Source organism: Ictidomys tridecemlineatus, chromosome 4 (genome assembly GCF_052094955.1).
Source record: "Ictidomys tridecemlineatus isolate mIctTri1 chromosome 4, mIctTri1.hap1, whole genome shotgun sequence".
NCBI classification, from domain to species: domain Eukaryota; kingdom Metazoa; phylum Chordata; class Mammalia; order Rodentia; family Sciuridae; genus Ictidomys; species Ictidomys tridecemlineatus.
In genome coordinates, this window is record NC_135480.1 from 149025759 (window position 1) to 149053385 (window position 27627).

The following is a 27627-nucleotide window of genomic DNA, read 5'->3' on the forward strand; positions in this document are numbered from 1 at the left end:
TCTTTGTTAATGTGTTCTTTCACATTAAGGCTTAGTTGTAGTTTGGACATTTATTTTTTTATTTTTTCAGGCTAGTAGGATAAAAATGCTTATATATTTTTGTTTTCATTGTTGTTTATTGTACTGGATGTTGAATCCAAAAGTGCTTTACCACTAAGCCACATTTCCAGCTCTTTTTTACTTTGAGATAGGGCCTTGCTAAGTTGCTTAGGGCCCCCTTAAGTTGCTTTGTACTTGCAGCCTTCCTGCCTCAGTCTCCTGAGTTGCTGGGATTGCAGGTGTATGCTATCATTTATTTATATTTATTTTTATGTGGTGCTGAGGAGCAAACCAGGGCCTTACACATGGGAGGCAAGCGCTCAACCACTGAGCCACAACCCCAGCCCCAGCCCCATCTCTCATGTTCACTTTTTTAAAATATTTATTTTTAAATTATAGTTGAATACAATACCTTTATTTTATTTATTTATTTTTATGTGGTACTGAGGAGCGATCCCAGGGCCTTGCACATGCGAGGCAAGTGCTCTACCACTAAGCCACAACCCCAGCCCCTCTCATGTTCGTTTTTAAGGATACTTTAATAATCATTCTATACCCAACCATTTTGTTAATGTAATGGTTGGATTAATCTGTTTGAAAAGACAAAAACTTACAGTTGTGTTGATTTTTAAATAGGAGTAGATCAGAGTTCAGAACCTTGAACTTTGCCACCAGTTATATATGAATTTGGTTCTATTTATTTCCCTTATTTAGATCTAGTTTTCCTATTTGCCAAATACTATGTTCTCTAAAGGTAATTTTTTTAATCTAAAGTGGTAGTATGGTCTTTCAACTATAGAAGTATTTTTAGTTGTAAAATGGCCTTAAATGTCAGTCCTTGCTCCTTCTGCTCAGGAATGTAAGACTCAGCCTATGCTATGTACAGCTCCCTCTGTGCACTCAAGAAGCCTTCTTTTCCCTCATAATCTTTTATTTTCCTTATTGTATCAATATTTAATAGTTCATCCATAACGATTTACCAAGTCTTTTGAAATATGGCAGATGAGAAATAGTTTTTTCTCTCTACTTAGCCCTGGATATAAGCCATTTTTAAACATCATTAAGCCGCAACTGCAGAAGCTCAGTGAGATAACAGAAGAGCAAATCCAGCCTGATGCCTTCCAGCCAATTGCTGTGGGTAAGACTCCTGAACAGACCAGTCCCCGGGCAGAGGAGAGCAGAGCCTCCTCCAGCCATGGAATCATCCCCCAAAGTGAAGTTGGTGTTAGCAGTATGGTCAGCAGGAAAGAAGAGGACACAACCCGAGCACAGGAGGAAGAAACATTTCAGGATGGGACTTATGACTGTTCTGTGTCCTAACAACATAGAGGTAACATCATGACAGGCAGTATTAATTAGCAGCAGTGTGCAACCATGAGTACATTGTGACCTAGTTGAATTATTTAACAGGGGAAAGAACTCAGCTCAGAGACTATGGTTAAGTATTATCAGATTTTAATGAACTCTTTCTCTAAGAAATATCTTTGACTCCATAAAAATGTGATATCAAATAAAGTATCTTTCATAAAAATTTTTAAGCTGCAGTGGAAAGTAATAAAAGAGAATTATACAGATGTACATGAGAATATTTTGATTTTATTCAAAGGTTGGGGCCTCTTAAACTATGGGATTGTTTTGCTCCAGATAAGCATACTTTTTTAGTACTTAACAGCCTCTGTTTTCTGGTTCTGCGTGTGTAGAATGCTTTTTAAAAAATAAATGCTGAGGTGCTTGCTGTAGCTCATTGGGTTCTTGAGCTACCTGTTTGCTTCCTTGAGTACAGCTTGCTGGACTCCCTAATTAGTCCTTTTGAGTAGAGGGCCTCCCCTTGCACAATATGTGCCAGTGTGATGGAAACATTCTTTGGCTTTACTAGCCTGTTAAATCGCATCCCCGAATTGGTGGAAGATATTTATCTGGGAGTTAATGTGCCTGCTTCAGCAAGCTTGATTCCTACTAGATAATGTGGGCAGAGGTGTGAGGGGTTCTTATCAATTATGCTGATACCACTAAACTATTTTGTATCAAAGAACTGTATCTTTTCTGTGAATATTCTTATGTAAATATACTCAAAGGCACTATTCATATTTTTAAGGCTTGTATCATAATTTGTAAGGTTTTATGCTGGATTCTGCATGACTTTAGATAGATACACTTGGAACAAAAACTGGGCTCGCTCTTCTTCCAAGAAATAAACAGTCTTCATAAAGAATACAGATTTATTGGCTCAGTCATCAAGTAACAGCAATGGTCCCATTGATCATGAAGTATAACAGGTTTCATGCAAATTAATGTAGTTTCTTATTTATTGCTTTTTTGTAAATTGAATAAAAATAGGCTTTTATGTAAATAGATTGCTGAATCCTGTATTATCACGGCTACTAAAAATTAGTATGTAAATAATGCATTCTTCATTGTAAACTTTAAAAAGATTTTATGTGTTTCTAGACATGACTTAAATTTTAGGTTTTTTTACATTATGAAAACAAAACTGCATACCCCTTAGCTGCTTCAGACTAAACACATATCCACTGTAATTGTAATTACTTAATAACAGTATTAATTTAGATAGCTTGTTTGTACTGTGCAATTTGAACAAGGAATGCAATGTTATTTTTTATGAAAACTTGTTTATTTTTATAACAATGTATTTGATGTGGACCAAATTCGTACCACTATGTAAAAAAAACTCTTTTCTCACAGTACAGTTATAATTTAGAAATAAAACTTGGTCCTCTGTCCTTGTTTTTAAAAAGTAAATAGTTGTCTTAGCTGAATTTCCTTTGAAGGGAAACTCAAAATCATTTTAAAATTGCTTATTTCAAAATTCACCAACCATTTAAAATTATTGTTTGGTAATATACTATCATTTACTTTTTACAAGTGCAATAATTTCACATAATAAAATTCCTGAATAGGTGGAGTGTGTGACAATTGGTACCTGGTCCTTCTGGTGCTATTTTTATTTAAGTCTTTGTTTCAAACCATCTTTCCTCTGAACCTTTTGATAGAATATGTTTTTGTGTGATTACATGCAGCACACCAGGAAACTAAACTGAAATTTTTCTTCAGTCCTATTCCATTAGGGAGAAGAACCAGCATCTTTTGTGTTTGGTGTGAATAGTCAATCAATAAAAATGGTTTACCATTATGAACAGCTGTGATCTTTTCAAATATTCTAAATAAAACTGTGCTGGGTTCATCTCATTCTGGAAAGCAGGGCACCAATCTGTTAATGTTATTCCCATAGTTGAGACTATAAATGAGACTTTTCTTCTATAAAATATTCACTTTTCAGTTAATACAAATAGGAAGCCCAGGGCAAAAAAAAAAAAAAAAAAAAATTGGCAAGTTTATCAAAATTTTCTGTTTGGTGTATAACCACTTAATTCTTTTTAAAAACTCATACTTTATTTTGCTGTATTGTTTGATTTATGTATATCAACTGTTTAAGCCATAATTTTAACCAGTGAATTTAAATATTTGGTATAGTGATTTGAAAGGTTACTGGATACAATTAAGTTATTTGCTGATACCAAAACAAGAACTCATTGGGGGATAGAGTCAACCTTCGCTTGTAATTAAAGCTGCTACTTTTGTAATGTGTATTTTTTACTTGGCAAAGGGCAATAAAACTATTACACAAACTTCTGTTTATTTATCATCTCAGATCACAGCAAAAAGTGTACATATATATATACACACACACACACACACATACATTAAAACAACAAAAATATTCTTTTGATCCAGGTGTGGTGGCACAAATCTGTAGTCCCAACTATTGGGCAGATTAAGATGGGACGATGACTTGAGCCCAGGAGTTCAAGATCAGCCTGGGCAACATACCAATACCCTGTCTCAAAAAAACTTCTTATTTTTACAATTTTACCTGGAGTTTTTCCTTATGAAATGCCTATAAATTCAGGCAGATATATTTAGAATATTCATATGTAAATGTAGAGCTGGCAGCATCCTAAATGCCAGATAACAGAATGTTAGAACAGTTAAGATAACATGGAAAATGTTCAAAATATAATAAATGATAGAAAATTTTATGCCATATGACTTCCATCAAGCAAGCAATTTTATATTGAAGTGTACAGGAGACTGAGCATCTTTCTCTAATATAGGGGATTAAAAATTATTTTGACTTTCCCATTTTTCTGCATTCCTAAATCTGCTGTTGCTATGAATTTGTTTATTCCGGACATTTCATGATCATATAAAACATGGACTTTTATATCTGACATCCTTTACTTGTGTAACCTTTACTAAGTATCTTAGTTCCTTTCCTAAGATTGAATATTATTTCATTGTGTCAATGTAATTAATTCATCAATTCAGCAGTTGAGGGTTTATTTGGGTTTTTTTTTTTTTCTTCTTTGGGGCTATATGAACATTCAGATACTGTAAATTCCCCCCCCCCCTTAACTGCAGCTTTACTTTGAGTCTTCAGTTACCATCAGTCAACTAGACTGAAGTCCAAAAATATTAAATGAAAAATTAAATAGTTTTAAATAACATTATTATAATTGTTCTGGTAGTTATTAATATCTTACTGTGCCTAATTTATAAGTTAAAATTAGTCATGGGTGTGTATGTATAGAAAAAACATGGTATAAATCAGGTACCATTATAATTTCAGGAATCCACTGCGTAGGGATCCTGGAAGGTATTCCTATGGATAACAAGGGACTGACAGTGGAACTGTGGGTCATATGATGATTGTTTAATTTTTTGTTGTTTTTGGAGTACCTGCACTAACATTCCCACTACTAGTGGATGGAGGTCCCAGTCTCTACAACAAAAACTTGTCGTCTACCTTTTTGGTCAAAGCCATTGAAGTTGTAAATGAAATGGGTATGTCAGTATAATTTATATTTTAACTTACTATTTATTGATTACATCTTTTCATATATCATTGAATTGCAAGAGTTTTTTCTATATTTTGAATACTAGGCCCTTACCAGATAAGTGATTTGCAAGAATTTCCTCATTCTGTCTTTTTTCCATTCACAGTGGAAACAATTTCCCTAATTCAAATTACATTTATTTATGTTTTCCTATCTATAAAAATTTTATAATAACTATTGCAAATGGATATTCAGTTGAGCACCATTTATTGAAGAGATTTTTTTTCTCAGTGAATTGCCAAAAATCAATTGACTCTAAATGTCTAGGTTTATTTCTAGACTCTCAATTAACAGTCATGTGTATGTTACAATGATCTCAGTGTTTATCCTTTACAACAGTAACGTGCTGTCTTTCTTGACTGTTCTTGCTTTCTAGAAAATTTTGAAAGTGTGAGTCCTAACTTCATTTTTTTTTTTTTAAAGCCATTTCAGCTTTTCTGGGTCCTTTGAAGTCCCATATGAATTTTAGGATCAACTTGTGATTTCTGCACTAAACAAAAAGTCAGCTGATTGATGATAGGTGTTATATTCAGTCTACAAATCAGTTTTAGGAATACTGGTCTTTAATTTCTTTTAGCAATGCTCTTTGTAGTTTTCAGTTTAAAGGGTTTGTGCTTTTGTTAACGTATTCCTAAGGATTTTGTTCTTCATGCTCTTGTAAATGAAATTCATTTTTGTTTTGTTTGTAAGGTTGTTGTTCCACTGGTGTGTGTATGTATGTAGATTCCTTAGATAAATAGATTTCTATATAGATTGTGTCATTTGCAGCTAGTTTGAACCTTTTCAATCTGGATGCCTTTCTTTACCTTGCCAAATAGCCATAGTTAAAGCCACCGGGACAACAATGAATAACAATGAATAACAATGGCAACAATGGACATCTTGTCTTCTTCCTGATCTCACAGGGAAAGATTTCAGTCTCTCATCATTAACTATCATGTTAGCTGCAGGTTTTTTATAACTGACTTTACCAGGTTGAGTTGCCTCCTAAGATTATTGGGAATTTTTTTATCACCGGCAGGATTTTGTATTTGTAAACACTTTTGCATCTACTGAGATAATCATGTGTGTTTTGCCCTTTTTTAGATTTGAGTTTTGAACGTTAACCTAACCTTGCATTCCCACTTGGTCATGGTGTAGAGCCAAATTAGATAAAAAGAATTTTTTTGCAAATCAAATATGGAAGTAGTAATTTCAAAAAAAAATTGATGTACTTCAAAATTCCATAAATATTTCAACTAAACAGATACAAGGCACAAGTACATCTTGAGTTTATTTGCCCTAAAAGAAAGGGAGGTATAATAAGAAGTTGTCTGGCCATTTCACCTTGAAAGAATTCACTCAGGAAACCTGAAAAGAGGTCTTTGAATCAGAAGTGTGTGCTCTGTTTTGGTGAATGGTGCTGCCCTTCCCTTGGCTGGAGATTAAACAGTGTGTTACTACTGTCACTGAGAAGTAATTTCTTCTCTCTCTCCTAGCCCTACCTCCCCACCATCATTCATTATTAGCTGTTTGATGATTTAAAACTGCTAAATATGCTACAGTTCAACATTTACCAAACAATTTCATCTAAGTTCTATAAAATTCAGATGCATGAACTTCATTCCAAGGTATAAAGATTTCACCTGAAATAATCTGAGTTATTTGCTCATTTCATTCATTGAAATAGCAATTATACCCATATAAGCCATATATGTCTTTAGCATTAATTAAAAGCTACATAAAACATGAAATAACCGAAATATGAGGATAAAGTAAGCAATTAACAAAGTTATTTTCTATTAAGAAGATACTAACCAGTATGTTAAAAAGTTTATTTCAGTAACATTGTAAGGCAACAATTAATCCTCAACAAGTCAGCAAACCAGCAAAAAGAAATGGACAGAAACAATCACTCTTCCGAAAGCTTCCTGAGCAGCACGCTAGCTTGTGCACCCCACCCTACCCCACCCCAACCCTTGGTGGTAACATCTTAAAGTATCCTACCTTGTTTAATTTCATCTGCTAAACTGGGGAAACAAATACCATGCAATAATCATTCTTAGGTCACATAATAACTACTTTGAAATTAATTCTTCACACTTTCCCTGAATGTTACAATACTGTGCTACTTTGAAGTTCTGTAGAAAATGCTTCAGAGTTTAAAAGACCCTTTTAGAAATGTTATTCAAATGATCAGATAAAAGCAGGGGTGGACCCAACAGGTTTATTAGTCCCAGAAGTTGCTAACATGATACATTATGTTTACTAACAGGACTGAACACTAATTACTTGACCATTTCTAGCATTAAAACAACCTCCCAGATTATTAAGCAGGCAGTAAGAGTAAGTGAGCATCTTGTTATGGGCTTTGCACAATATAAAAGCTTCATAATGCTAAATAAAACAATTGTTTGCCTAGAGAAACAACCCCAAGGCAAACCATGATTATTACTGAAAGGAGAAACAGTAGCCTTCCCCATAGTGGGGGTGGGGGAATCACAGAGAACAGATTTTTCATAGTGTTCTCAACATGGTGTTTTAGTTTTTTCTATAAATAATCTCTAATAATCTATTTCAGATTAACCACAGGGACAGAATATATGCTTTATTTTGAAATTCATAGAGAAACTATCATTGTGTTACTTTTTCTCTGAACGATGATTCTATACAAGCTATAAGTCCTGCAAACCTTATGTACTTCTAGGCATATGCAGCAGGAGCCAGACACTTCAAGCACTTGAGTCTGATAAAATGATTTTTAACTAACTCCAGGAAAAGCAATGACTCCAGTGTTAATGCATTTGAAAGCTCTGGCCAAAGCCCTGTTACCTACGGCACAGTTTTTAGGAAGTCATAAATAAATTAGGCAATATGAGGAGCATGATTTAAGAGAGCACATTGTACACATCACACAAGCAATTTCAAGAAAGTTATCTCTTTGATGCACACTTAGTATGTTCTTACTATGCAGACAGATCTCAGGACCACTTTTCAAGAAGCATTCCTCTTGTTCCTGCATCACCTGAGAATTTTTTTTTTCTTCTATGGCTTTCAACTGGTTTTGGCCTGTGCTTACTAACACAGAATTTGTCTAACTTATTACATCTTAATGAAAAAAAAAAAACTTCACCGCTATTTACCAATGATCTCACCACACTCTATTGCTGCTTTGTTATACCTCACAAGCTAAACACCCCCCATCCATCTTCAAAATGAAAAGCACCTTTAAGGCCTAGTGCTGCTGTGATACAGGATTTGAACACTTAACAGTTCTAGTGGTCTCATTCCCATATAAGCCACAACTTCAAGTCTCAGGAAAGCCAGTCTCACTGGACAGTAAGTTATCAGGAAATTATGTAACTGGATAGAAAACAAAAAAGGACCCAGTGTATAGATAAAATCATCCTAAAGGATTAACCTTGTATAATAAAAGACTCCTACAAAACAGAATATTTGTAAAATACCCACCATTCCCTATCCTCCCCACAGCTTGCACCCCAGAATAGCCACACTGGCAACTCAGTGCTCTGAGGAAGGATATTCAGGCTGTATACTTCCACAATTTTTCTGAACCAAAAGAACCATAAAAACCCAGAGGGAAATACAGCTGAGCAAATGTTCCCCTTCTCAATCTGCTAAGATGGAGGCAGAGAACACGTTTCAGAGGACAATAGGAAACCACCTCAGGAAAGTAGCATGGCAACAACTCTGACTATTTGGCCAGCTCTGCACAGGGCTCCACATTTACACAAAGCACACTCTAGAGGCTGTCTGAAGAAATACAATACTTAGGGCTTCCAGAGTCCCACCCTTCTTCCACAGTCCTTATGGGAATTATTACCATAGTGAACGGTATTTCTGCCCACCTCTACTAATAAAACAAATGATCTTGGGTTTTAAGTAGAAATGACTTTTATCTTGTTAATGGTGGTCTGACAGTCTAAATTTTGTTGATCCTAGAGAGGCAGCTATTGGAACTGGTTTGTTGGCTCTTGTCCTTAAGGTCATAAAAAATGACATTATGTATGTAATGGCAATACCCACATGTGATTAAGTACCAGAAAATGGCATTTTTGAGTGTCAAAAAGGTCACACTTCACAATCCCAATTTAACCCATACAGTGGCTGGTCCTAAAGAGTGTTAACCCAAAAAGCTTTTTGAACATATGCTCATTAAAATTCATTGACTTACGTTACAAATATCCATGTAACTGTCATATGAGTATCCCTTGGGCACGTACTTAAAGAGCTTATCCACAAGATTAAAACACAAAGAGACTGTAGGTGCACACCCAAGCAGAGGGAAATGTCCAATCTGGGAATTTCTCCTTCAGAGCATCTAACTGAGAGGATCTCTTGTCTTCCCCAGATAAATAGTGGGCAGCAATGGCTACAGTAACCATTCCTTCAGGCTGTTCTTCTACGACCTGCCAGAGATAATCTGTTAGTTCTCCGAAGCCAGATAACTGAATTCAAGGTTTTTGTTAAATATCACATGGAAAATTCCCACCTGCACTTCTATCCAGAACTGCCATGCAGAGGCTTGGAGTCCATGGGAATAAAATACAAAATAGTCACCTCCTTTGCTTGTGACTGGGGTACCATTACCAAGAGACCACTGAAAAAGTGTTGACCCTTTGTGGGGTCGAACATAGAATGACATATGGCTTGGTCCTATAAGAGAAGAGGAAGAAAGAACAGTTACATCTTTAAAAAAGCATCAAGAAAAGGCAATAAATCCACCTCCCAAACTATACTATGAAGGTGCGTGCCTTGTATCACTTTAAATGTATTCACTACAGACCTAATGGAGGCCTACCAGTTTGGACATTTGATGCATTATCCAACAAGGTTAAGCAATGAAGCACAGCAGAAAGGGCAAAAAATCTAAACAAGAAAGCCTATGTTAAGTATTGATACTGTCATGTGCTATATGATATTAGGAATTAATTTAATCTCTTCATCTAAGAATTTTTTGAGAGGATTATATTAGAAAAAGCATGGGAGGGCTGGGGTTGTGCCTCAGGAGGAGAGCACTCGCCTTGCACGTGTGCAGCCCTGGATTCAACCCTCAGCACCACATAAAAATAAATTAATTAATTAATTAAACGTTTATTACAACTAAAAAATAAATACATATAAAAAAAGAAAAAGCATGGGGAAGTTGGGAAGACTTCAAAGTATTATAAAAGTACTGAGACAATTATGAATCGAGTTGTAATTTCAGAGAGTTGATATTAACACTTTAAAATAGTTGACACTAATTTTTCCCTTTTTGCAGTACAATGAAACAATTAAGTTTTGATACTTCCAAGAAACTAACAACAGTGGTTGTCAAACTAAAAATAAAACTTAAAAAAACCACCCCCTCAGCCAAAATTTAACTTTATTTTCAACTTTGGCTGAGGGGGTGGTTTTTTTTTAACTCAAATTTGAGAAGAATAAATAAATAAATAAATTCACATGCTCATGCCTGCCTTGTTCCTGCTGTTTTGTGGCAAACAAAGGCAGACCAAGCATGTCCACCCTAAATCTGAGAATAGCACATGTCCAGTTAAAGCAAAGTTGGGGAAGCTACTTAAAGGACACATTTCTTGACCTATCAGTTTTCAAAAGTGAAGCTTCTAAGGGAGAAATAAAGCAGAAAAAAGAAAAGAAAGGAAAAAGAAACCAGGGGTGGGAGGGTGGAGGTGTAAAGAAACAAAAAGGGCAGATTTATGGTCCAGCAAGACCAAAGCAAAATAGAAGCTGGAAGACATAAAACCTATCCACACCAAAATGAATTTAAAAATTTATTTAAAAAATCTAAACTTTGTTATACTGACAGATGAGCAACCCATTGGCTAGGAGTCTTACAAACACCCAATAACCACAAAAGTGAGGAAGACAAGGACAAACAGGACTATATAGCTATTAGAAAACAAAATGAGAACACACCTCAAAACAACACTAAGTAAAAGAAAACTAAGCCAACATTCTCAACTAAATATGGTAACAAGAATATTTTGGAGCTATGGGGAAAAGAGTACCACGAATCAGAAATTCTAAACCTTAGAAGTGCATATACTACAAGGAAAAATTAAAAGAATTGATAGAACTTCCATTTCTTTTCTAAGGTCTAGAAAAAGAAATGGAAGAAAAGGTAGACTAAATTATAACATGCCCAAGGCAAAAGAGACTCCAGATCTAAAGAAAGGTAGCAAAGTACTAAGAAAAGAAAAAGGAAAAGAAAGAAGGGTCAAGAGAGGTAAAGATGGAAGGTAGGTCAAAAGGAAGCAACATTCAATGTATTTCACTAAAGAAGAAAAACAAAACAATGGAACATGGTCAATATTCAAATCTGTAATCCAAGGAAACTTCCCAGAAGTAAAAGACCTGAATCTACACATTACAAAGTCTTACTGGTAACCTTATAATATCAACCTAGAATGAAAAACCTAAAAAGAAAAAATAGCAAAGCAACCCCCAGGAACTCCAGAGACTTGAGACAAGATTGCAAGTTCAAGAGCAGCCTCAACAACTTTTGAGATTCTGTCTCAAAATAAAAAAGAAAGGATTGAGGGTGTGACTCAGTGGTAAAGTGCCCCTGGGTTAAATACTCATTAACAAACAAAAATTCAAGGTCTTCAGTAAAAGCATCAAATACTTTATAGGGCTAAGAGAATTAGACTGGCATCAAACTGCAAAAACAATATACAAAGCAACAATGAGAAGAATTTTTTAAAACAATATTTTAAAATATGAGCAAAATTTTTATGTCCACCACTTGTCCTTCAAATATCATGCTATATATAACATCACCAGTTTTAAACAAACACACATAAACATAAACACAGCACTCAAGAGCCCCTAGTTGAGAAGGCAAGAAGATGCATCAAACAAAGAAAGAACTGTAAAAACTGCAACAAAAGAACTTAGAGTGGGTGTTTGAATATTTCTGAATGCATTGCTAAAACATACTCAAAGTGAAGTTGGACAAGACAGATATTACATGTAACACAAATCAGAAGAAAACTGAAGAGGCAAAGAGAAAAATGGAATAAGCAAATTTGGTAAGAGTATACACCATTTAAAAACCAACAGATAGTAAAAGGTCAAATAGGGGCTTAAAACAAAAAAATTTTATAAATGCCAAGTTTTTAATAAGCAAAGAAGACATCATAGAAACAGGTATATAGCAAATAAAATAACATAATTCCATGAAATCATGACAGTAGAAACCAATGTATCAATCAGCTAGGGGCATAAGAACTGGTATAGAAGAAACAGAACTATACTTGCAGGTGATATGCAGTAGTCAATAAATCCCACCTGAGGTCTATTTTTTTAATGGGCCTCAGGCTAAGAATGGTTTTTACATTTTTAAAAAGCAGTTAACCAGGGCTGGGGTTATAGCTCAGCAGTAGAGTGCTTGCCTTGCAAGCAGGAGGTACTGGGTTCAATCCTTGGCACCACATGCAAAAATAAAAACAAAAATAAAGATTTAAAAAAAAAAAAAAACAGTTAACCAAAGAATTAAAAAAAAAAATCTGTGACAGATATATATGGCAAAGCCTAAAATATTTACTATGTGGCCCTTTAGAGAACAAAGTTGAATAATCCCTGGTACAGCTGAAGAATCTGAGAGTATTAAGGATAAAACTAGCATAAAAATAGGTAGTAGGATATAAAACTGACAGAAATAAACTGCCTTCGTACCTACAAAAAAACAACATAAGAGGATGTAATGATAGAGACAGTCCCCAGTTACAATACCAATAAAATCTAGATGAGGAAAATTTTAAAACATTCCTGAAAGATATAAAAACAGATGTGAACAAAGGACAAGTCATTCCCAGTCGATGGACAGGATGATTCAATAACAGTTATCCTAAAGTTAATTTATGAATTTATCATGGTACTTCAAAAAATACCAATAAGCAATAAGGAGTTAGACAAATTATTACTAAAGCTCATGTGGGAAAACATAAATAGCATGAAAAATAATGGGGGGGATTACAAATTTAACTCTTCAAATCACAAATTTAAACTTTATAAAGCTTCTATAATTAAAAGTGTGATAAATGGTGCACAAATAGATCCATGCAAACACAGATAATTGTTGGCAAAAGCACCAAAGGAACTCAATGGGGAATGTGTGTTCAACAAATGGCGCTAGGACAACTGAATATCTATACAGAAAAAAGCCTTGAATCTACACCTCACACCATACATGAAAATTAAAAGTGGGTCAGAGGCCTATAAAAGCTAAAGCCATAGCTTCTAGGAGAAACAGTCTATTTTCATGACTTCTGGGTAGGCATAGATTTTTTTTTTAAAAAACACAGAAAATCCTGATAAATTAGGCTTCATAAAAATTTAAAATTTCTATACACCAAAAGACAAAATTAAGAGAATGAGTAAGAAAATCTTCACAATGTGTATCTCATGAAGGACTTTATCTAGAAAATACAAAGTCTTACAAGTCAATAAGCAACATAATTTTACAAAAATCGGAAAAGACATAAAGAAACAAAGCAAGATATGTGAGTGGCCAATGTACTTGAAAACATGTGTTACACTATTATCTGAAAAATGCAAGACACACCCCCCACTAGAAATGATAAAATGAAAAAGACCATGGGAAGACTAGAAATTTCATATATTACAAGTTGGGAATGAAATGTAGAACAATCTTAAAAAACTAAACATGTCTACCTTATGAACTCAGCAATTCTAATATATATTTGTCCAAAAGAAATGGAACACCTATTCTCCCCCCCCGCAAAAAAAAGCTTTATACAAGAATGTTCATAATAGCCTTATTTACATCAATTAATTCAAGTGTCTATCAACAGGAGAATAATAAACTATGAGATCTTTGTATGACTACATTCAGCAACAGAAAGGAAAAAAATACTGATACTCAAATAACATAGCTGAACCTCAAAAGCCTTTGCTTAATGACCTAGACAATTACATACTGGATGATTCCATTTATTTAAAGTTCAAGAACAAGCCAAATAACCTCTGAATGTAAAAATCAAAATATGCATTAGTGAAGTTCAGAGAGACTGGAAACATGCATAAAAGAAACATTCTGGGCAATGGAAATTTCTGTATCTTCATGGGAATGAAAGTTTCATGAGTCAAATATATGCTTTTACCAAAACTAATGAAATGAAATAAGATCTTCATATTTCACTGTATGTAAATTAGGTCTTAAAAATACAAACAAATGAAGGGGAAAGTCATATTTGAAAATACTTTTCAGTCATGAATATTCTAGGCATCTTTTTTTTAAATTGGTGCTTTTTAGTTATACATAACTAGACAACTTTCTACCATGTGAGTGGTACTCAATAAAGAAAGTACAGAGCAGAAATTGTGGAACCAACCCAGATGCCCTTCAGTAGATGAATGGATAAAAAAACTCTGGTGTATATATACACAATGGAATACTATTCAGCATTAAAAATAAAATCATGGCATTTGCAGGCAAATGGATGGAGTTGGAGGATATTATGCTAAGTGAAGTAAGCCAATCCCAAAAACCAAATTCCAAATGTTTTCTCTGATATAAGGATGCTGATCCATAATGGAGATGGTGGGGAGCATGGGAGGAATGGAGAAACTTTAGATAGGGCAAAGAGGAGAGGGCAGGCGGGTAGGAAAGATGGTGGAATGAGATGGACATCATTACCCTAAGTACATGTATGAAGACATGAATGGTGTGACTACTTTGTGTACAACCAGAGACATGGAAAATTGTGCTCTACATATGTACTATTAATTGAAATGCATTCTGCTATCATATATAACAAATTAGAAAAAAAAATTTTTAAAGGGATGTAGTCCAGTGGTAGAGTGCTTGAGTAGCATAAATGAGGCCCTGGGATCAATCACCAGCACTGCAAAACTTAAAAGAAGGTAAACAACTATACAAGTGATCCTAGAAAAACAGAACCAACTGAATGTATGGTGAGTATTTATTTTTTAAATTTTGCTGACATGATTGTGGAGGCAGGCAAGTCCAAAATTTGCAGGGTAGGCCATGAGGCTCAAAACCTGGGAAAAAAAACCTACAGTATGAGTGCAAGGACAGTCTGCTGGCAGAATTCCCTGGTAGTGATTTCCTTAAGGATTTCACTGACTGGATGAGGTCCTAAAAGTCAGTCAATCTGCTTGACTCAAAGTCCACTGATCTACATATTAATCTCATCACAAATATTTATTTTACAGAAATACCTAGAACAGCTTTGTCTAAATAAATCTCAGGGTGGCCTAGCCCAAACTGACACATAAAGTTAACTATCACACTTCCCAAAGACAAGTCACTAGAAAGGGAAACAAACAATCCTCATTTGCTTATTCTTGTTTTTTTAATATTTATTTTTTAGTTTTAGTTGGACACAGTTCCTTTATTTTATTTACTTATGTATTATTTGGTGGTGAGGATTGAACCCAGTGCCTTACACGTGATAGGCAAGCACTCTACCACTGAGCCACAACCCCAGCCCATCATTTGATTATTCTTTTTTTTTTTTTTTATCGTTTGCTTATTCTTAAAAAAATAGCTAGTAATCATGCAAACTCTGTCAGCTACTGAAGATGAGACAAATTTCCTATGTCATATATTTCTCTTCTTTCTCAAGCATGTGTCTCCCTACTAAGAGGAAAATGTTCAAGCAGGCTGCTTACTTAAGAGAATAAAACTGCCAAACTAAATAATTCAATGTATCTGGAGTACTCTTTAAAAGTACTGAATGCCAAGAATAGAGAAACCATCCACATCTGCCTCCCTTGAATTCTAATGGAAACAAAAGCATGAACTAAATAATTAGTGCTGCCACAGAGCTGTACAAAGGAAAGAAAAAGTGGAAGGATGGCACTTGCTCACTTTGATGGAGAGGAAGACCAGAGAAGTCTTCGTATTTTACAAAGCAGAGAAGGGTAGAATTGGGATGGAAGGTACTACCAAGAAAGTCTCAGTGGAGTGCTTAAAAAAAAAAAAAAAAAAACTTCAAACATACACAGTGGCTAGACTCCTAAAGATAAGGACTGCCAGAGAGTTTGAACCTATTCAGCAAGCATGGAACTTCAAGTTTTTTACATAAAGAAGCAACATTATCAAATTTATTTTTGAAAGGATAAACTGGCAGCACCATAAAGGATATCCTAGAGCAAGAAAACTTATAGGCCAAAACATCAACAGAGAAGGTAGAAGAGTTAACTACCAGTTTTTGTTTTTGTTTTTTAATTATTTCTTACATACATGACAATAGTGGAGTGCATTACATTTATAATTATCCATTCACAGCACAATTTTTCATAACTCTGTATATAAAGTATGTTCATGCCAAATTATTCCATTATATATGAGCTCTATTTTTTATATATAATTCTAATTACTAGTTTTAAACATGGAGATGGAAAGAAAATGTACTAAGAAAGGTAAATAAAGTCATTATATCTACCTATGCCAGTTCAAGTGCTATTATGGATCTAACAATGAACCAATATCTGACACTACAAAGTTCTTCAGTAGAGTTCCCTAAAAGTCATAACCAACTTCATTTTCTTTTAGAGACACCATAAGCTCCTAAATTGCTAGTTATTGTAATAAATTTGATGAGGAAAACCACATGCAACTTATTGTAAAGTTTAAGTGATGGGTCAAAGAAAAAGTGTCATATGACCTACCAGTTGCTTCAGAGATCAAGTACATAAAATCCCAGGGAGAGAGGAATCAAGAATGCTATGTTATAAAGCATCGGTACTAGCCAAACAGTCCAGTGTTATTTGAAGGTGGACTTATTACAAGCTCTAAAGCAACCATTAATTAAAATGGAGATAATTGATATTCTAAGAGAGTAAATAAAAACAGAAAATACAAAATCCTCAATTAAAACTTGTATAATATAGGAGTAACTTGGAGTTAAATGAAGAAAGGAAGAGCACTGGAGAGGAAACAAGTGAAGATAAAAATTTTCTCATTTTTCTTATTTTAACTGATCTAACAGATAATAGTTTGCTCAAGATAACAGTGGCAACAATATATTTTATTATGTATGCTTACATGATTACATTTGAATGGCAAAATATAGGGGAAACAGGAAAAATTAGGATTCTTTCATTATTATAAAATACTCATACTACACATGATATATAGAGTGTTATTTGAAAGTGGGCTTGGATTAGCTGTAAACATACATAGCAAACACTAAGGCAACCACCAAAAAAAAAGTTTAAAAAGAAGTATTACTGATTGCTAAAAAAGTAAAGAAAATGAAATCATATAAAATGCTCAATTAAAACTATTTGCAACAAAAAAATTTTAAAGAAATGGAAGGCATAAATAGAAACAAAAAACAAGGGCAATAGATATAAAACAGTAACAAATATGGTATATTCTAATCCAAATATCAATAATCATTTGAATATCAATAGTCTAAATGTACCAATTAATAGATTTTCTGACTGGATCAAAAAACAAGACCAAACAAGAAACATACTTAAAATATGAAGACAAATATATTAAAAGTAAATGAGTAGCAAAAATATGCAATACTATTACTAATCAAAAAACACTAGAGAGCTATATTAATTATAGACAATGCAGACTTCAGAGCATGGAAAATTATCAGGTATAAATGGGCATTACATAATAATAAAGGGTCAGTTCTATAAGATGACATAATCTTTAATGTATATGTATCTAACAACAAAGCACCAAAATAGGTGGGACAAAAACTCAAAATTAATAAGGATATAGTTGAACTGAACAATATCAGCAATCACACAGATCTAAGTGACATTCATAGAATCTTCACCCAATAGCAGTAGCATACATTTCTTTCTAAGCACACATGGAGCATTCCATAAAAGACTGTACAGTACACCTCACTGTACAGTACACCCCAGCAAATTCAGAACAGAAATTATGCAAAGTATGCTCTCAGATCACAATGAGATTAAACTAGAAATCAATATCAGAAAAACAACTAGAGGGCTGGGGATATGGCTCAAGTGGTAGCGTGCTCGCCTGGCATGCGTGCGGCCCGGGTTTGATCCTCAGCACCACATACAAACAAAGATGTTGTATCTGCCAAGAACTAAAAAATAAATATTAAAAAAAAAATCTCTCTCTCTCTCTCTTTAAAAAAAAAAAAAAAGAAAAACAACTGGAAAATCTTGAATTATTTGGAAATAACATATTTCTAGGTAATAAACAGGTCAACAAAATTCATCTCAAGGGCTGGGGTGTAGCTCAGTGGTACAGCACCACTGGGTTTTAGGGGAAAATATATATGCAACTTATTTAAAATTTTAAGAAATAAGGGCAGAAGAAAAAAAACTTGTTATCTGACTTACCCATTGCTTCAAATGTTAACCTTACAGAATCCCAAGGTGTCTGTTCTTTGGATATAAGTCTGAAATAAGCAGGATTTCTTGGAGAAACTTCGGGGGCAGGAAGATACCAGTTTTTCCTATTTGGAAAGGTAGCTTCAATGTTTGGCATATCTTACTAGTTGACAGCTTCTATAATTCATGAAGTATTCATAATACATGAACACATCCTTAGATATGAAAAAAACTGAATAATATAACACCAACTCCTCTGAAACCCAGGTTATTGTATAATAAAACTTTCCCAAATTTAAGAAGAGAGGAGTTACCTAGCTGATCGTGAGTCCATGTCGCATCCTATTTCTTCTCATCTAATCCTTTACTTCCAAATCATAAAAACTAGAAATAAAATCTAAGATTGATGCTTAACTGCTATCTATTTTAATAACTAGGACGGTCACCCTTTCTAACTACTCACAATTCTATAGACTTTTTAAATTTGAAAAAACAAAAGTACTTTTCTGAGTGCTTAATCCCACTAAAGAACAGGAATTTTACACTAATAGAAAAACAGTATAATCAGCATTTGACTTGTGGGTTAAGGATAAAAGTTTAAGTAACAGGGTACTGACAGAACTTGAGAGCAAACTAACCCCTACTTAAACAGGAAAGTAATGAACCAACCTGATCAAAAAGTGTACTGGAAGATACCACGGGAACCCACAAAGGGGCGCATTCTCCTCACAGTGAGCCCGGATGGTGTCATTGATCTCAGGAACATGAGGTGTTATGTGAGACATTCCAGTATAATCAAACCCATTAATCCATATTCCAGAGTCTCTTTTAACTATGTTTCCTTCCAAGTCATGAAATGTTCTAGTCATATGCTGAAAAGAACAAGACTTATGAGAAAATTCTTTCAACTAGTTCACCCACATTCCCACCCCAAATTAATAAAGAATAGTTAAATATGACCATACCAAGCAATGTATGTAGATAAAGAGCAAAAATACAAGGGGAAGGCACTCAGGGTTACTAAGTTACTGCTATGATTTTTTTTTTTAGCTCAATTTTTTTTTTTAACACAATGCCTTTATTTTTATGTGGTGCTGAGGATCGAACCCAGGTCCCACCCATGCTAGGCGAGTGCTCTCTGCTGAGCCACAATCCCAGCCCCTATGATTTTTTTTTAAACAGAATAATGGATAGTTACATGATTTTTATTGTATCTTACAAATACATTTATCTATTTAAATTTTACATAAAAATGTTTTGGCTGGGCACAGTATGTGTGCCTATAGTTCCAGCTACTAAGGAGGCTGAGGAGGGAGGATCACTTCAGCCCAGACGTGAGATCCATATAGAGAGATCCAGTCAAGAAAGAAAGAAAGAAAAGAAAAGAAAGAAAGAAAAGAAAAGGAAAGAAAGAAAGAAAGAAAGAAAGAAAGAAAGAAAGAAAGAAAGAAAGAAAGAAAGAAAAAAGAAAAAGCCTAATACCCATAATCCTAGAGGCTCGGGAGGCTGAGGCAGGAGGATCCCAAGTTCAAAGCCAGCCTCAGCAAAGATGAGGCGCTAATTAAGTAATTCAGTGAGACCATTTCTCTAAATAAAATACAAAATAGATCTGGGGATGTGGCTCAGTGATGGAGTGCCCCTGAGTTCATTCCTGGGTACCAAAAAAAAAAAAAAAAATTTTTTTAGCCTATTTCAGATTTAAAAGACTTGAATTAGCTAGAACTCCTTTTAGAGAAGGATTTAAAACAAATACATCCTAAGCACGTATATATCCACACTCATTTCCCCTTCAGTGTATTACATGAAGCTAATTCATGCGCAGAGAAAAACAAGAATTGTAGCTCAACACTACATGACAAGCTTGTACCTAATAAAATTCTATAAAAAGGCATCACTCTCCAATTGGAATAGCTCTATTAACAGCAGTAACCAGCCTGAAGAATATGAAACAGGAAAGAAAAAGGGTTGCATAGGGCAAAAGGTGAAAACTGCAGCTGATGGGTCAAATTACCTACTAATTATAAATAAGGTTCTACTGAAACACAGTCAAACTCACTAGCTTAGGTATAGTCTACAGCTACTTTTGTTCTATGAAACAGATGAGCTACAGAGACTGTGTAGCTGACAAGGCCTAAGAAATTTATTACTTGCCACTCACAGGAAAAGTCTGCCAATTTCTGGTGCAGAGGGGAAAAGAGAACCCTCTGGACTTTTTAAAAATAAAAATCTAGTTTATTCTAAGTAAATACTACTGACATAATTATAAAAATAAGCATGTCACTGAAAACCACAATGAACCTCCTAAAAAATATTTATTCTTCACTAAAGGTTGTGCAAATTGTACAACTCATATAAAATGTATCAGTGTGTCCTTCAGGACTATTTTAAAAAAGAATATTTGACCCCTTTTTAAAATCTCCTCTCTAACTTCTAGTATTTTTAATTTTTCTAGTCCTTGAATAATTATCCAGGCTGTGAATCCTTGGGCATTCTGTTGGATTACTCCACAACCCCTAAGGCAGAGAGCACATAAATGAAGCTATATCTTTATACTACCGGCTCTAAAAGTATAAAGAAAAAACCTGAAATCTAAAGAACATTCTAAATCTCAATTTAATAATCTCTTAAGTTATTATATTTTCATCATTACATATTACTTTGAATGTTATTTAACCTCGATTTTACTAGCAAATTATAAATATCTATTTTATTTTGCTAGTTTAGAGTTTAGTTTTACTAAGCCTGCAGACAGTTTTGCAATCTGTTTTTCTAAATGTTCATTATTCTGATCTATATTTGCCTGTTTTTGAGTAGTTTTACAATTTGGATAGTAATAAAAACAACAGGCAAGCATTTACAATTCCACTTCTTGGGAGAAGTACATCTAGCTAATAAGAATGCCCCTTGATTGTCAGTCTTTTCCTCACTGCCATATACACAAAAACATCAAGACCAACTAATTAGGTCAACAGCAGAAAGGTCAGCTGAGTTTCCTGTTCCCTAGTGAAGCTCAAAACATACAACCTGAATTTTCTCTCCTGAATCTCACATCACCCATGCAAAATTGCTCTTACCTGAAGAAAAACTCTTTTTGGCTTTGGATTAGCAGGATTGGAGCTGTACGGAAAAAAAGTTCCACTGCAAACAAGGAGGAATGTAACTGTACACACCAAAGTTAAAGTTAGCATAGATTTTTTTGTGCTTCTGGCAAGGTAAATGAAGTTAATCTGAAACAAAAATAGAAAAATTAAAAATTCATATCACTGACAAGGTTTTTTAACTGTATTTTGTAACAGGTATTATCTAAGACAATACAGAAAATTTATCAGCCTGTGATAACATATTCCAACACACAATAAAATAAAGCACTAATTCTAGGGAATTGAAAATTCCATCACAAGTCAGTACCTAGAAAATGACAGATGCTTCCAACTAGCCAAGATGGTACCTTTTGACAGGTAACCAGAAAGCAATGGGAAAAAGATTAAGCAGTGTTCCTATGCTCGATTAAGCAAAGAGAATGTAGATCTGACACTCACCAAGCCAAACCTTATATTACTTCTGATTCTATTAATTGCTTTTAATAGTTCACACTGCACTGCAGACACCACTGAACTGCACCAAAACGTTATGGTATCACAGGTTTTCACTAAAGTACCAAAGACAAGCTTTTTAAGCTTAAGTAGTTATGTTTCAATAAAACTCAAATTCCACCCATAATCCTTTTGCAATGTAGCAAAGAGTAAATAAACTAAACTAGTATTTAGATGTACCTTCAGGGCTTTGCCTGTGGACCTGCATTTGAGGGGGAAAAAAAAATGCATTACAAAGTAAGTCTGTCCCTTTGTGTATTTCAACACAAACAAAACAAATCTAAACTTGGGCAATAAAAGGGAATGGCTCAGCCTCAAGGTTGGCATCCATAAAATACAGCTTTTTTTTTATTATAATCAAGTCGCTGAATTAAAAACTACAGAAAACAAAGACTCAGATAGGTCCCAGTTCCCTCAACAGTTTGAGGTGGTCTGAAAGTCACTTGGAGAAACAGCTGCCACTTTTGCCCTTTTCATCTAATTGCCCACCTCCAGGTTTAGTAAGTAGAGAAAAACATGAATGCAAAAATATTTTTGTTGAGATGAAAATGAAAATGTAAGGCCAGGCAAGGTGGAGCATGCCTATAATCCCAGTGACTCAAGAGGATGAGGCAGGAGGAGCATAAGTTTGAAGCCAGCCTCGTAACTTAGACCCTGTCTCAAAATTCAAAATTAAAACAAAAGGGCTCAGGATATAGCTTGATAGAATACCCCTTGGGTTCCATGCCCAGTACTGGGGGTTACGGGTTGAAGAGAGGGGTAACTTTGTGATTAATATAATTCAAGTATTTGGGGCTAGTGGTATTACAGTACTTGCCCAGCATGCATGAAGATCTGGATTTGATCTCCTATCATTTAAAGAAAAAATATATATATATTTTAAAAATCAAGAAAATTAAACAAATATTCATAATATACTAGGCAGAGTTAAAGAATTTTCATCTCTGAAGTATTCCAATATCCCATTCAAGGTAATTTCCAACAAAATAGCTCCATTCCTAGGTGAAGGGAATTATGTTTATATACTGTGAGTACAGAAATAAGACAAAGCACCCTGGATTTAAAGCAGTAAGCTAGCTAAACACAATTTGTAACTCTGTTTGCTCTTATACCACCGAGTCACAATATGTAAAATGCAGTTCCTTAGAAAGTTTCAAACATACTGCCAAGTAATGAGTTTCCCCTCTATTGGAAGGCTGGTAAGTTTAGCCATGGAAACCCTCCCTGTTATATAATACTGTGTTTTCTGCATTCTCAGGTCAGCTACTACCAAAGTTGCCCTAAAACCTTACTTAAGCTATCATTTCCACATTCAAGTTCCCTCTTGCACAAATCACAAGGTTCATCTTGTGACTATTCCCCATCTTCTAGAAGAGGTTTGGTCATGACAATAAATGGAATGGCAATCACCAAACAAAGAAGAACAGGAGGAAATACATAAATTAACAATGTGTTTGGATTTCATGGTTAATCAACTTAATAGTTCTATCTTAAACATTGCATATCCTATGTCACTTTAGGTTCTTAAATGTTTACAAAATAAACTAAAAAGGAGCATGAGAAGAACTCTGAAACATCCAGTGTGTGCCAATGACTGAGCTGTTTCTAAGACTCCTTCTGATCCCATTCCTAGAGATAGTCCCATTTCAACTCTCACCCAATCAATATAACTATAGTGGAACAGCAAAGTGTAACCTAAGGAAACCTGTTAACTGATCACTTGACAGGAATTAAATGCTTTCCAAAATATATTTAATAAATCCCCAAGGACTGAAGGAAAAGTTATCTGAAGTAAGTAAGTTATCTCCATTACTCAAGAATAATTTCTCTATTAATAAGCCATTATGGAAAAAAACAAACAGTAGGGCATGGTATCAAACAACATGATCCCAGGCAACTTGAGAGGAAAAGTTTGAGGTCAACTTCTGCAACTTAGCAAGGCCCTGTCTCAAAATAAAAATAAAATATAAAAAGGACTGGGGGCATGATTCAGTGGTAAAGCACTCCTGGGTTCAATCCCCACTACCAGAAGGAAAAAAAAAGTGACTATTAGTAATATTGCTGCACATACACAAGAAAATGAAGAGAATGATATCCCGTGGCATCAATGATCAGCAGGGTGGTGGTGGTGGTGGTATTAGGAATTGAACCCAGGGGCACTCCACTGCTAAGCTATACCCTCAACCCTTTTTATTTTAAAGACAAGGTCTCACTAAATTGTCAAAGCTGGCCTCAAACTTAGCAGTCATCTTACCTCAGCCTCCTGAGTCACTAAGATTATGGGTACATACCATCATGCCTAGCCCATTCTACATTTTCCTTCCATAAAATGCACAGCCATTCCCCATTTAGTTTACCTAAGACCTTTTCAAAGAATATGTAATGAGTTTAGCCATACTAAACAACATTGTTTTAGTTATCTAGTATGGCTAAACTCATTACATATTCTCACATAAAAAAAATAAAGGAAAAAAAGAAACAATTTTTTTTTTCTTACAAAATAGGAAGAGAGAATCATGGTACAACCAGCCAAAATGGATGCCAGCACAACATCAGGTGGGATTTCCGAACCACTTCTCCCAAGGATAGGGGTAAACATCTCAAATACTGCCCAGATGAGGTATAGTGCATAAAGATAAGGAATAAACATCCCCAAAAGGTAAAAGGCAATAAATTTTCCTTGGGCACCTAGGAGAAAAAGAGATACAAAACACTTATCTATGGAATTCTAAAGTGAGTTGCAGATTTTATAGTACTGCCACACCTTGGCACCTAACAGAAATTAGATTAGCTATGAATCTTACCCTTTAGGTACATATTATCTACTTCAGATACATATTATCTACACTTTCACTCAAGATAAAATACTTTTAAGTATTTAAATACTTAATTTAATTACTTACAAGTAATATATCAGTATGTGTTCACAAACACAAGAATGGGTATAGGTATAAGGAAAAGGGAAAAATAGTCTCTGGAAGCTTTATATATTTTAAGGTATTTTCCCACTTGTATTAAAACTAAAAATACCCTACCATGTTGTTGAAAGTCCTTGTGCACGAAAAGCTTTGTGAGCAACGGAAATGCTACCCAGACTGCACTAATGAATGCAGAGCAAAGTCCTTGATAAGTGAGCATTACGAGAAAACCACAATGTACAAACAATGAGATGTCAAAAAACATTTCTCCCAGATACTGGTCACTGGCATTCTGAAAGAAAATAATAATAATAATAATAATAATAATAATAATAATAAACAAGTAGTCTCATTCATGGGTCATTCATAAAGATCTCTTATTATAAAACAACTTCCACTGCTTAGGAGAACTACATTTTGTTTTAAAGCAGGTCTACCCTTTAAAACTGAAAAAGGTCAATCCTATCAGAAGTAATAAATTACTGCTGCATAGGAAAGGACAATTTAACAAGATGAAGTGAAAGCACTATTCCTTGTATCTAATCTGTGCTTTTCTTCCACCAGGCAAATAAAACCTTTGGAAATATTCCAGAATTTAAACAAGTACCCTCCTACAAACATCCATTTTTCTAAGCTTAGAGTGTTTCACACAAACTAGAGAAATGACCTACCAAGGAACATTATCAACTGCTGCAGCACCACCAACAGCACACCTGGAAAACTGCATGCCCTTTGAAGTAACAGCTGTGTTGGGTTTGCCTTGATTTTCTGGAGTCTTTTCTATCTCCAACTTGTCACCTTTGCCCCTTCTTGTATTCCTGGTGTATTCCTCTTGTATTCATATTATAAAATCTGAACTACATTTTTTGAGACTTAAATCCCCAGGACTCCTGTGCAGCACCTTGCACTCTTCAGAAGAGGCAGCCTTATGAACTTAATACTTAAAAATGAGTGCAAGAGGGATTCTATCAACACAAATATGAAAGTTATAATTCCAATGCATATATAACAAAATGAATATACCTATCTTTAAGTTTCTCTTAGCCTTCTCATTTCTGCTCATCCTAGAGCATGTGTGTTTTAAGGGACCCTATTTCAAGAGCTCAAGATTTTCTGTCATATATTTTCCAAAGAAATTAAGGTTCATTTGACAACTCCCTCTTGCAAAAAAAAAAAAAAAAGAAAGGCTACAACTGTTGAAAACAATATTGATCAGGAGACTTAGTACTTAAAAAGAAAAAAATGGTTCTGTGAATTCAATTTGAAACTGAATGCCACTCAAACTTCAACAGAGCTAAGCAATGGAAACTGAAAATATTTTATAATAAGTGCTTAAACTGTTCCAGAAATAAACAAACATCCTTAAATCTATTTTCATCATCACCTCTATTTGTCGATCCCACTCCTGCCTTATTCCAATCCATTATAATAAAAAAAAAATCTGTCCTGCTAAGAAAATTTTAATGGTGGTCACATTGATTTTTCGGGTCATGCTCCAACTTCACACTGGTCAACTTTTCAGTTATTGTGCTATAACCTTCTCTTCACCACACTGTACTTTTTACTGTGACCCAAATTATCAGGTACATTCCCAACTTTGTACCCTTATCAACCTATTCGCTCTCTAGTAAACTTCAACTCATGCCTCAAAAACCTATGACCTCCTTCGTGAATTTTTCCTGACTTCCACAAGCAAAATTCATCTCTCCTGCCCCTGTATTCCTATTGCACTTTGTGTCAATCTATTTCACATTGTTCCACAATGTACTACAGTCATTGTAGTCCCTACCTATTCCCAAATAAAACTGAGCTCCTCAAAGAAAAATATCATTCTCACAAATCTCCACATCACCATGCATTAAGTGCTTGAAGAATATTTGTGAAGTGAAAATAAAACACATTACCCCTTCCAATGTGTTTTCAGCCTCAAATATTATGATCAGACCACTGAAATTAGTGAAAGTAAATAGACTCTTATTTCTATCTCCTCCTACCCCAATCAATAATATTCAACCATACTCTGATTATATACACCTACACTAAGAATAAGCATGTGAAACTAAGCCCCAGGTATGATTCTTTTGGAAATCAAAGCCACTAAGATAAAAGCATAAGTTCAACTGTAAAAACATAAGTTTAACCTCAAAGAACCTTTTTTCAATAGGCCCTGCTAACATGGAAGAGTTCCTCAGACCATCTCACAACATTTACTAAAACTCAGTCAAGGTTCAGCAAATAGACATCCTAGTGGAAGGATGCTGGATTGTAGTCTTACATATCTCCATTCTAATCCCCTACAAAGACAAACTGAAGAAAAAAACAAGCAGCAGCAACAACAACAATAACAACAACACAGATATCTACTTGTTGTTTTGAAAATAAAGAAACTAAGAAGATTTTTTCCTTTAATACACTTAGAAAATCAGAAACCACGACCTTCACTGTACTTCATTTTTAGTTATATTATTTCATAACCCCAATTCCCATTTTACCAAATTTACACAGTTGAAACCATAACAATATGACAATATTCTCTAAAACTCAGTTTATCATCTGGAACCCTATTTCCCTTTCCACTTTTTCCATTAGTAATGTGTCTTAACTCTGATAACACACATATATAATTTGCATCAACATCATTCAGGTAAAAGAAAAAAAGGTGAAGAAAAAACTGAGAAAACTTTAGATGCAATATTCTTTAAAGCAACAGTACTTGCTGTGTGGTTCATGCTATATGCCAGACACAGAGAATACAGCAATGAATAAAACAATTTCCACCCTCATGAAGCTTATATCCCAGGGGAGATCAAGGATATCCAAACAACAAACATAACT

The 27627-nt window shown here is 34.5% G+C and overlaps 2 protein-coding genes across 8 annotated transcripts in view; one reads left to right on the forward strand and one right to left on the reverse strand.

Moving 5' to 3' along the window:
- The window catches only part of Ric1 (RIC1 partner of RAB6A GEF complex), a 114545-nt gene extending 110859 nt beyond the window's left edge, over positions 1-3686 (forward strand). For all 4 annotated transcript variants that reach the window (XM_013359852.4, XM_078047613.1, XM_005327959.5 and 1 more), the window contains one exon: positions 1071-3686. In XM_013359852.4, the coding sequence (XP_013215306.1) occupies positions 1071-1359 (289 nt within the window). In that variant the 3' untranslated portion in view covers positions 1360-3686. The remainder of the gene's footprint in view (positions 1-1070) is intronic.
- Positions 1-27627, reverse strand: part of Ermp1 (endoplasmic reticulum metallopeptidase 1) — a 73628-nt gene that overhangs the window by 23139 nt on the left and 22862 nt on the right. For 2 of the 4 annotated variants that reach the window (XR_013438115.1, XR_002484251.3), the window contains exons 9-15: positions 24910-25084; positions 24372-24562; positions 21356-21508; positions 18951-19153; positions 18291-18406; positions 9448-9611; positions 9130-9364 (exon numbers count right to left, since the gene is read on the reverse strand). Coding sequence is in view for 2 of the 4 variants with exons in the window: in XM_005327961.5 (XP_005328018.2) it covers positions 9200-9364; positions 9448-9611; positions 18291-18406; positions 18951-19153; positions 21356-21508; positions 24372-24562; positions 24910-25084 (1167 nt within the window). In the remaining 2 variants the exon portion in view is untranslated. Of the gene's footprint in view, positions 1-6755; positions 9365-9447; positions 9612-16957; positions 18032-18290; positions 18407-18950; positions 19154-21355; positions 21509-24371; positions 24563-24909; positions 25085-27627 lie in introns of those variants that run through there. The other 2 variants (XM_005327961.5, XM_078047615.1) reach the window with 2 other exon arrangements.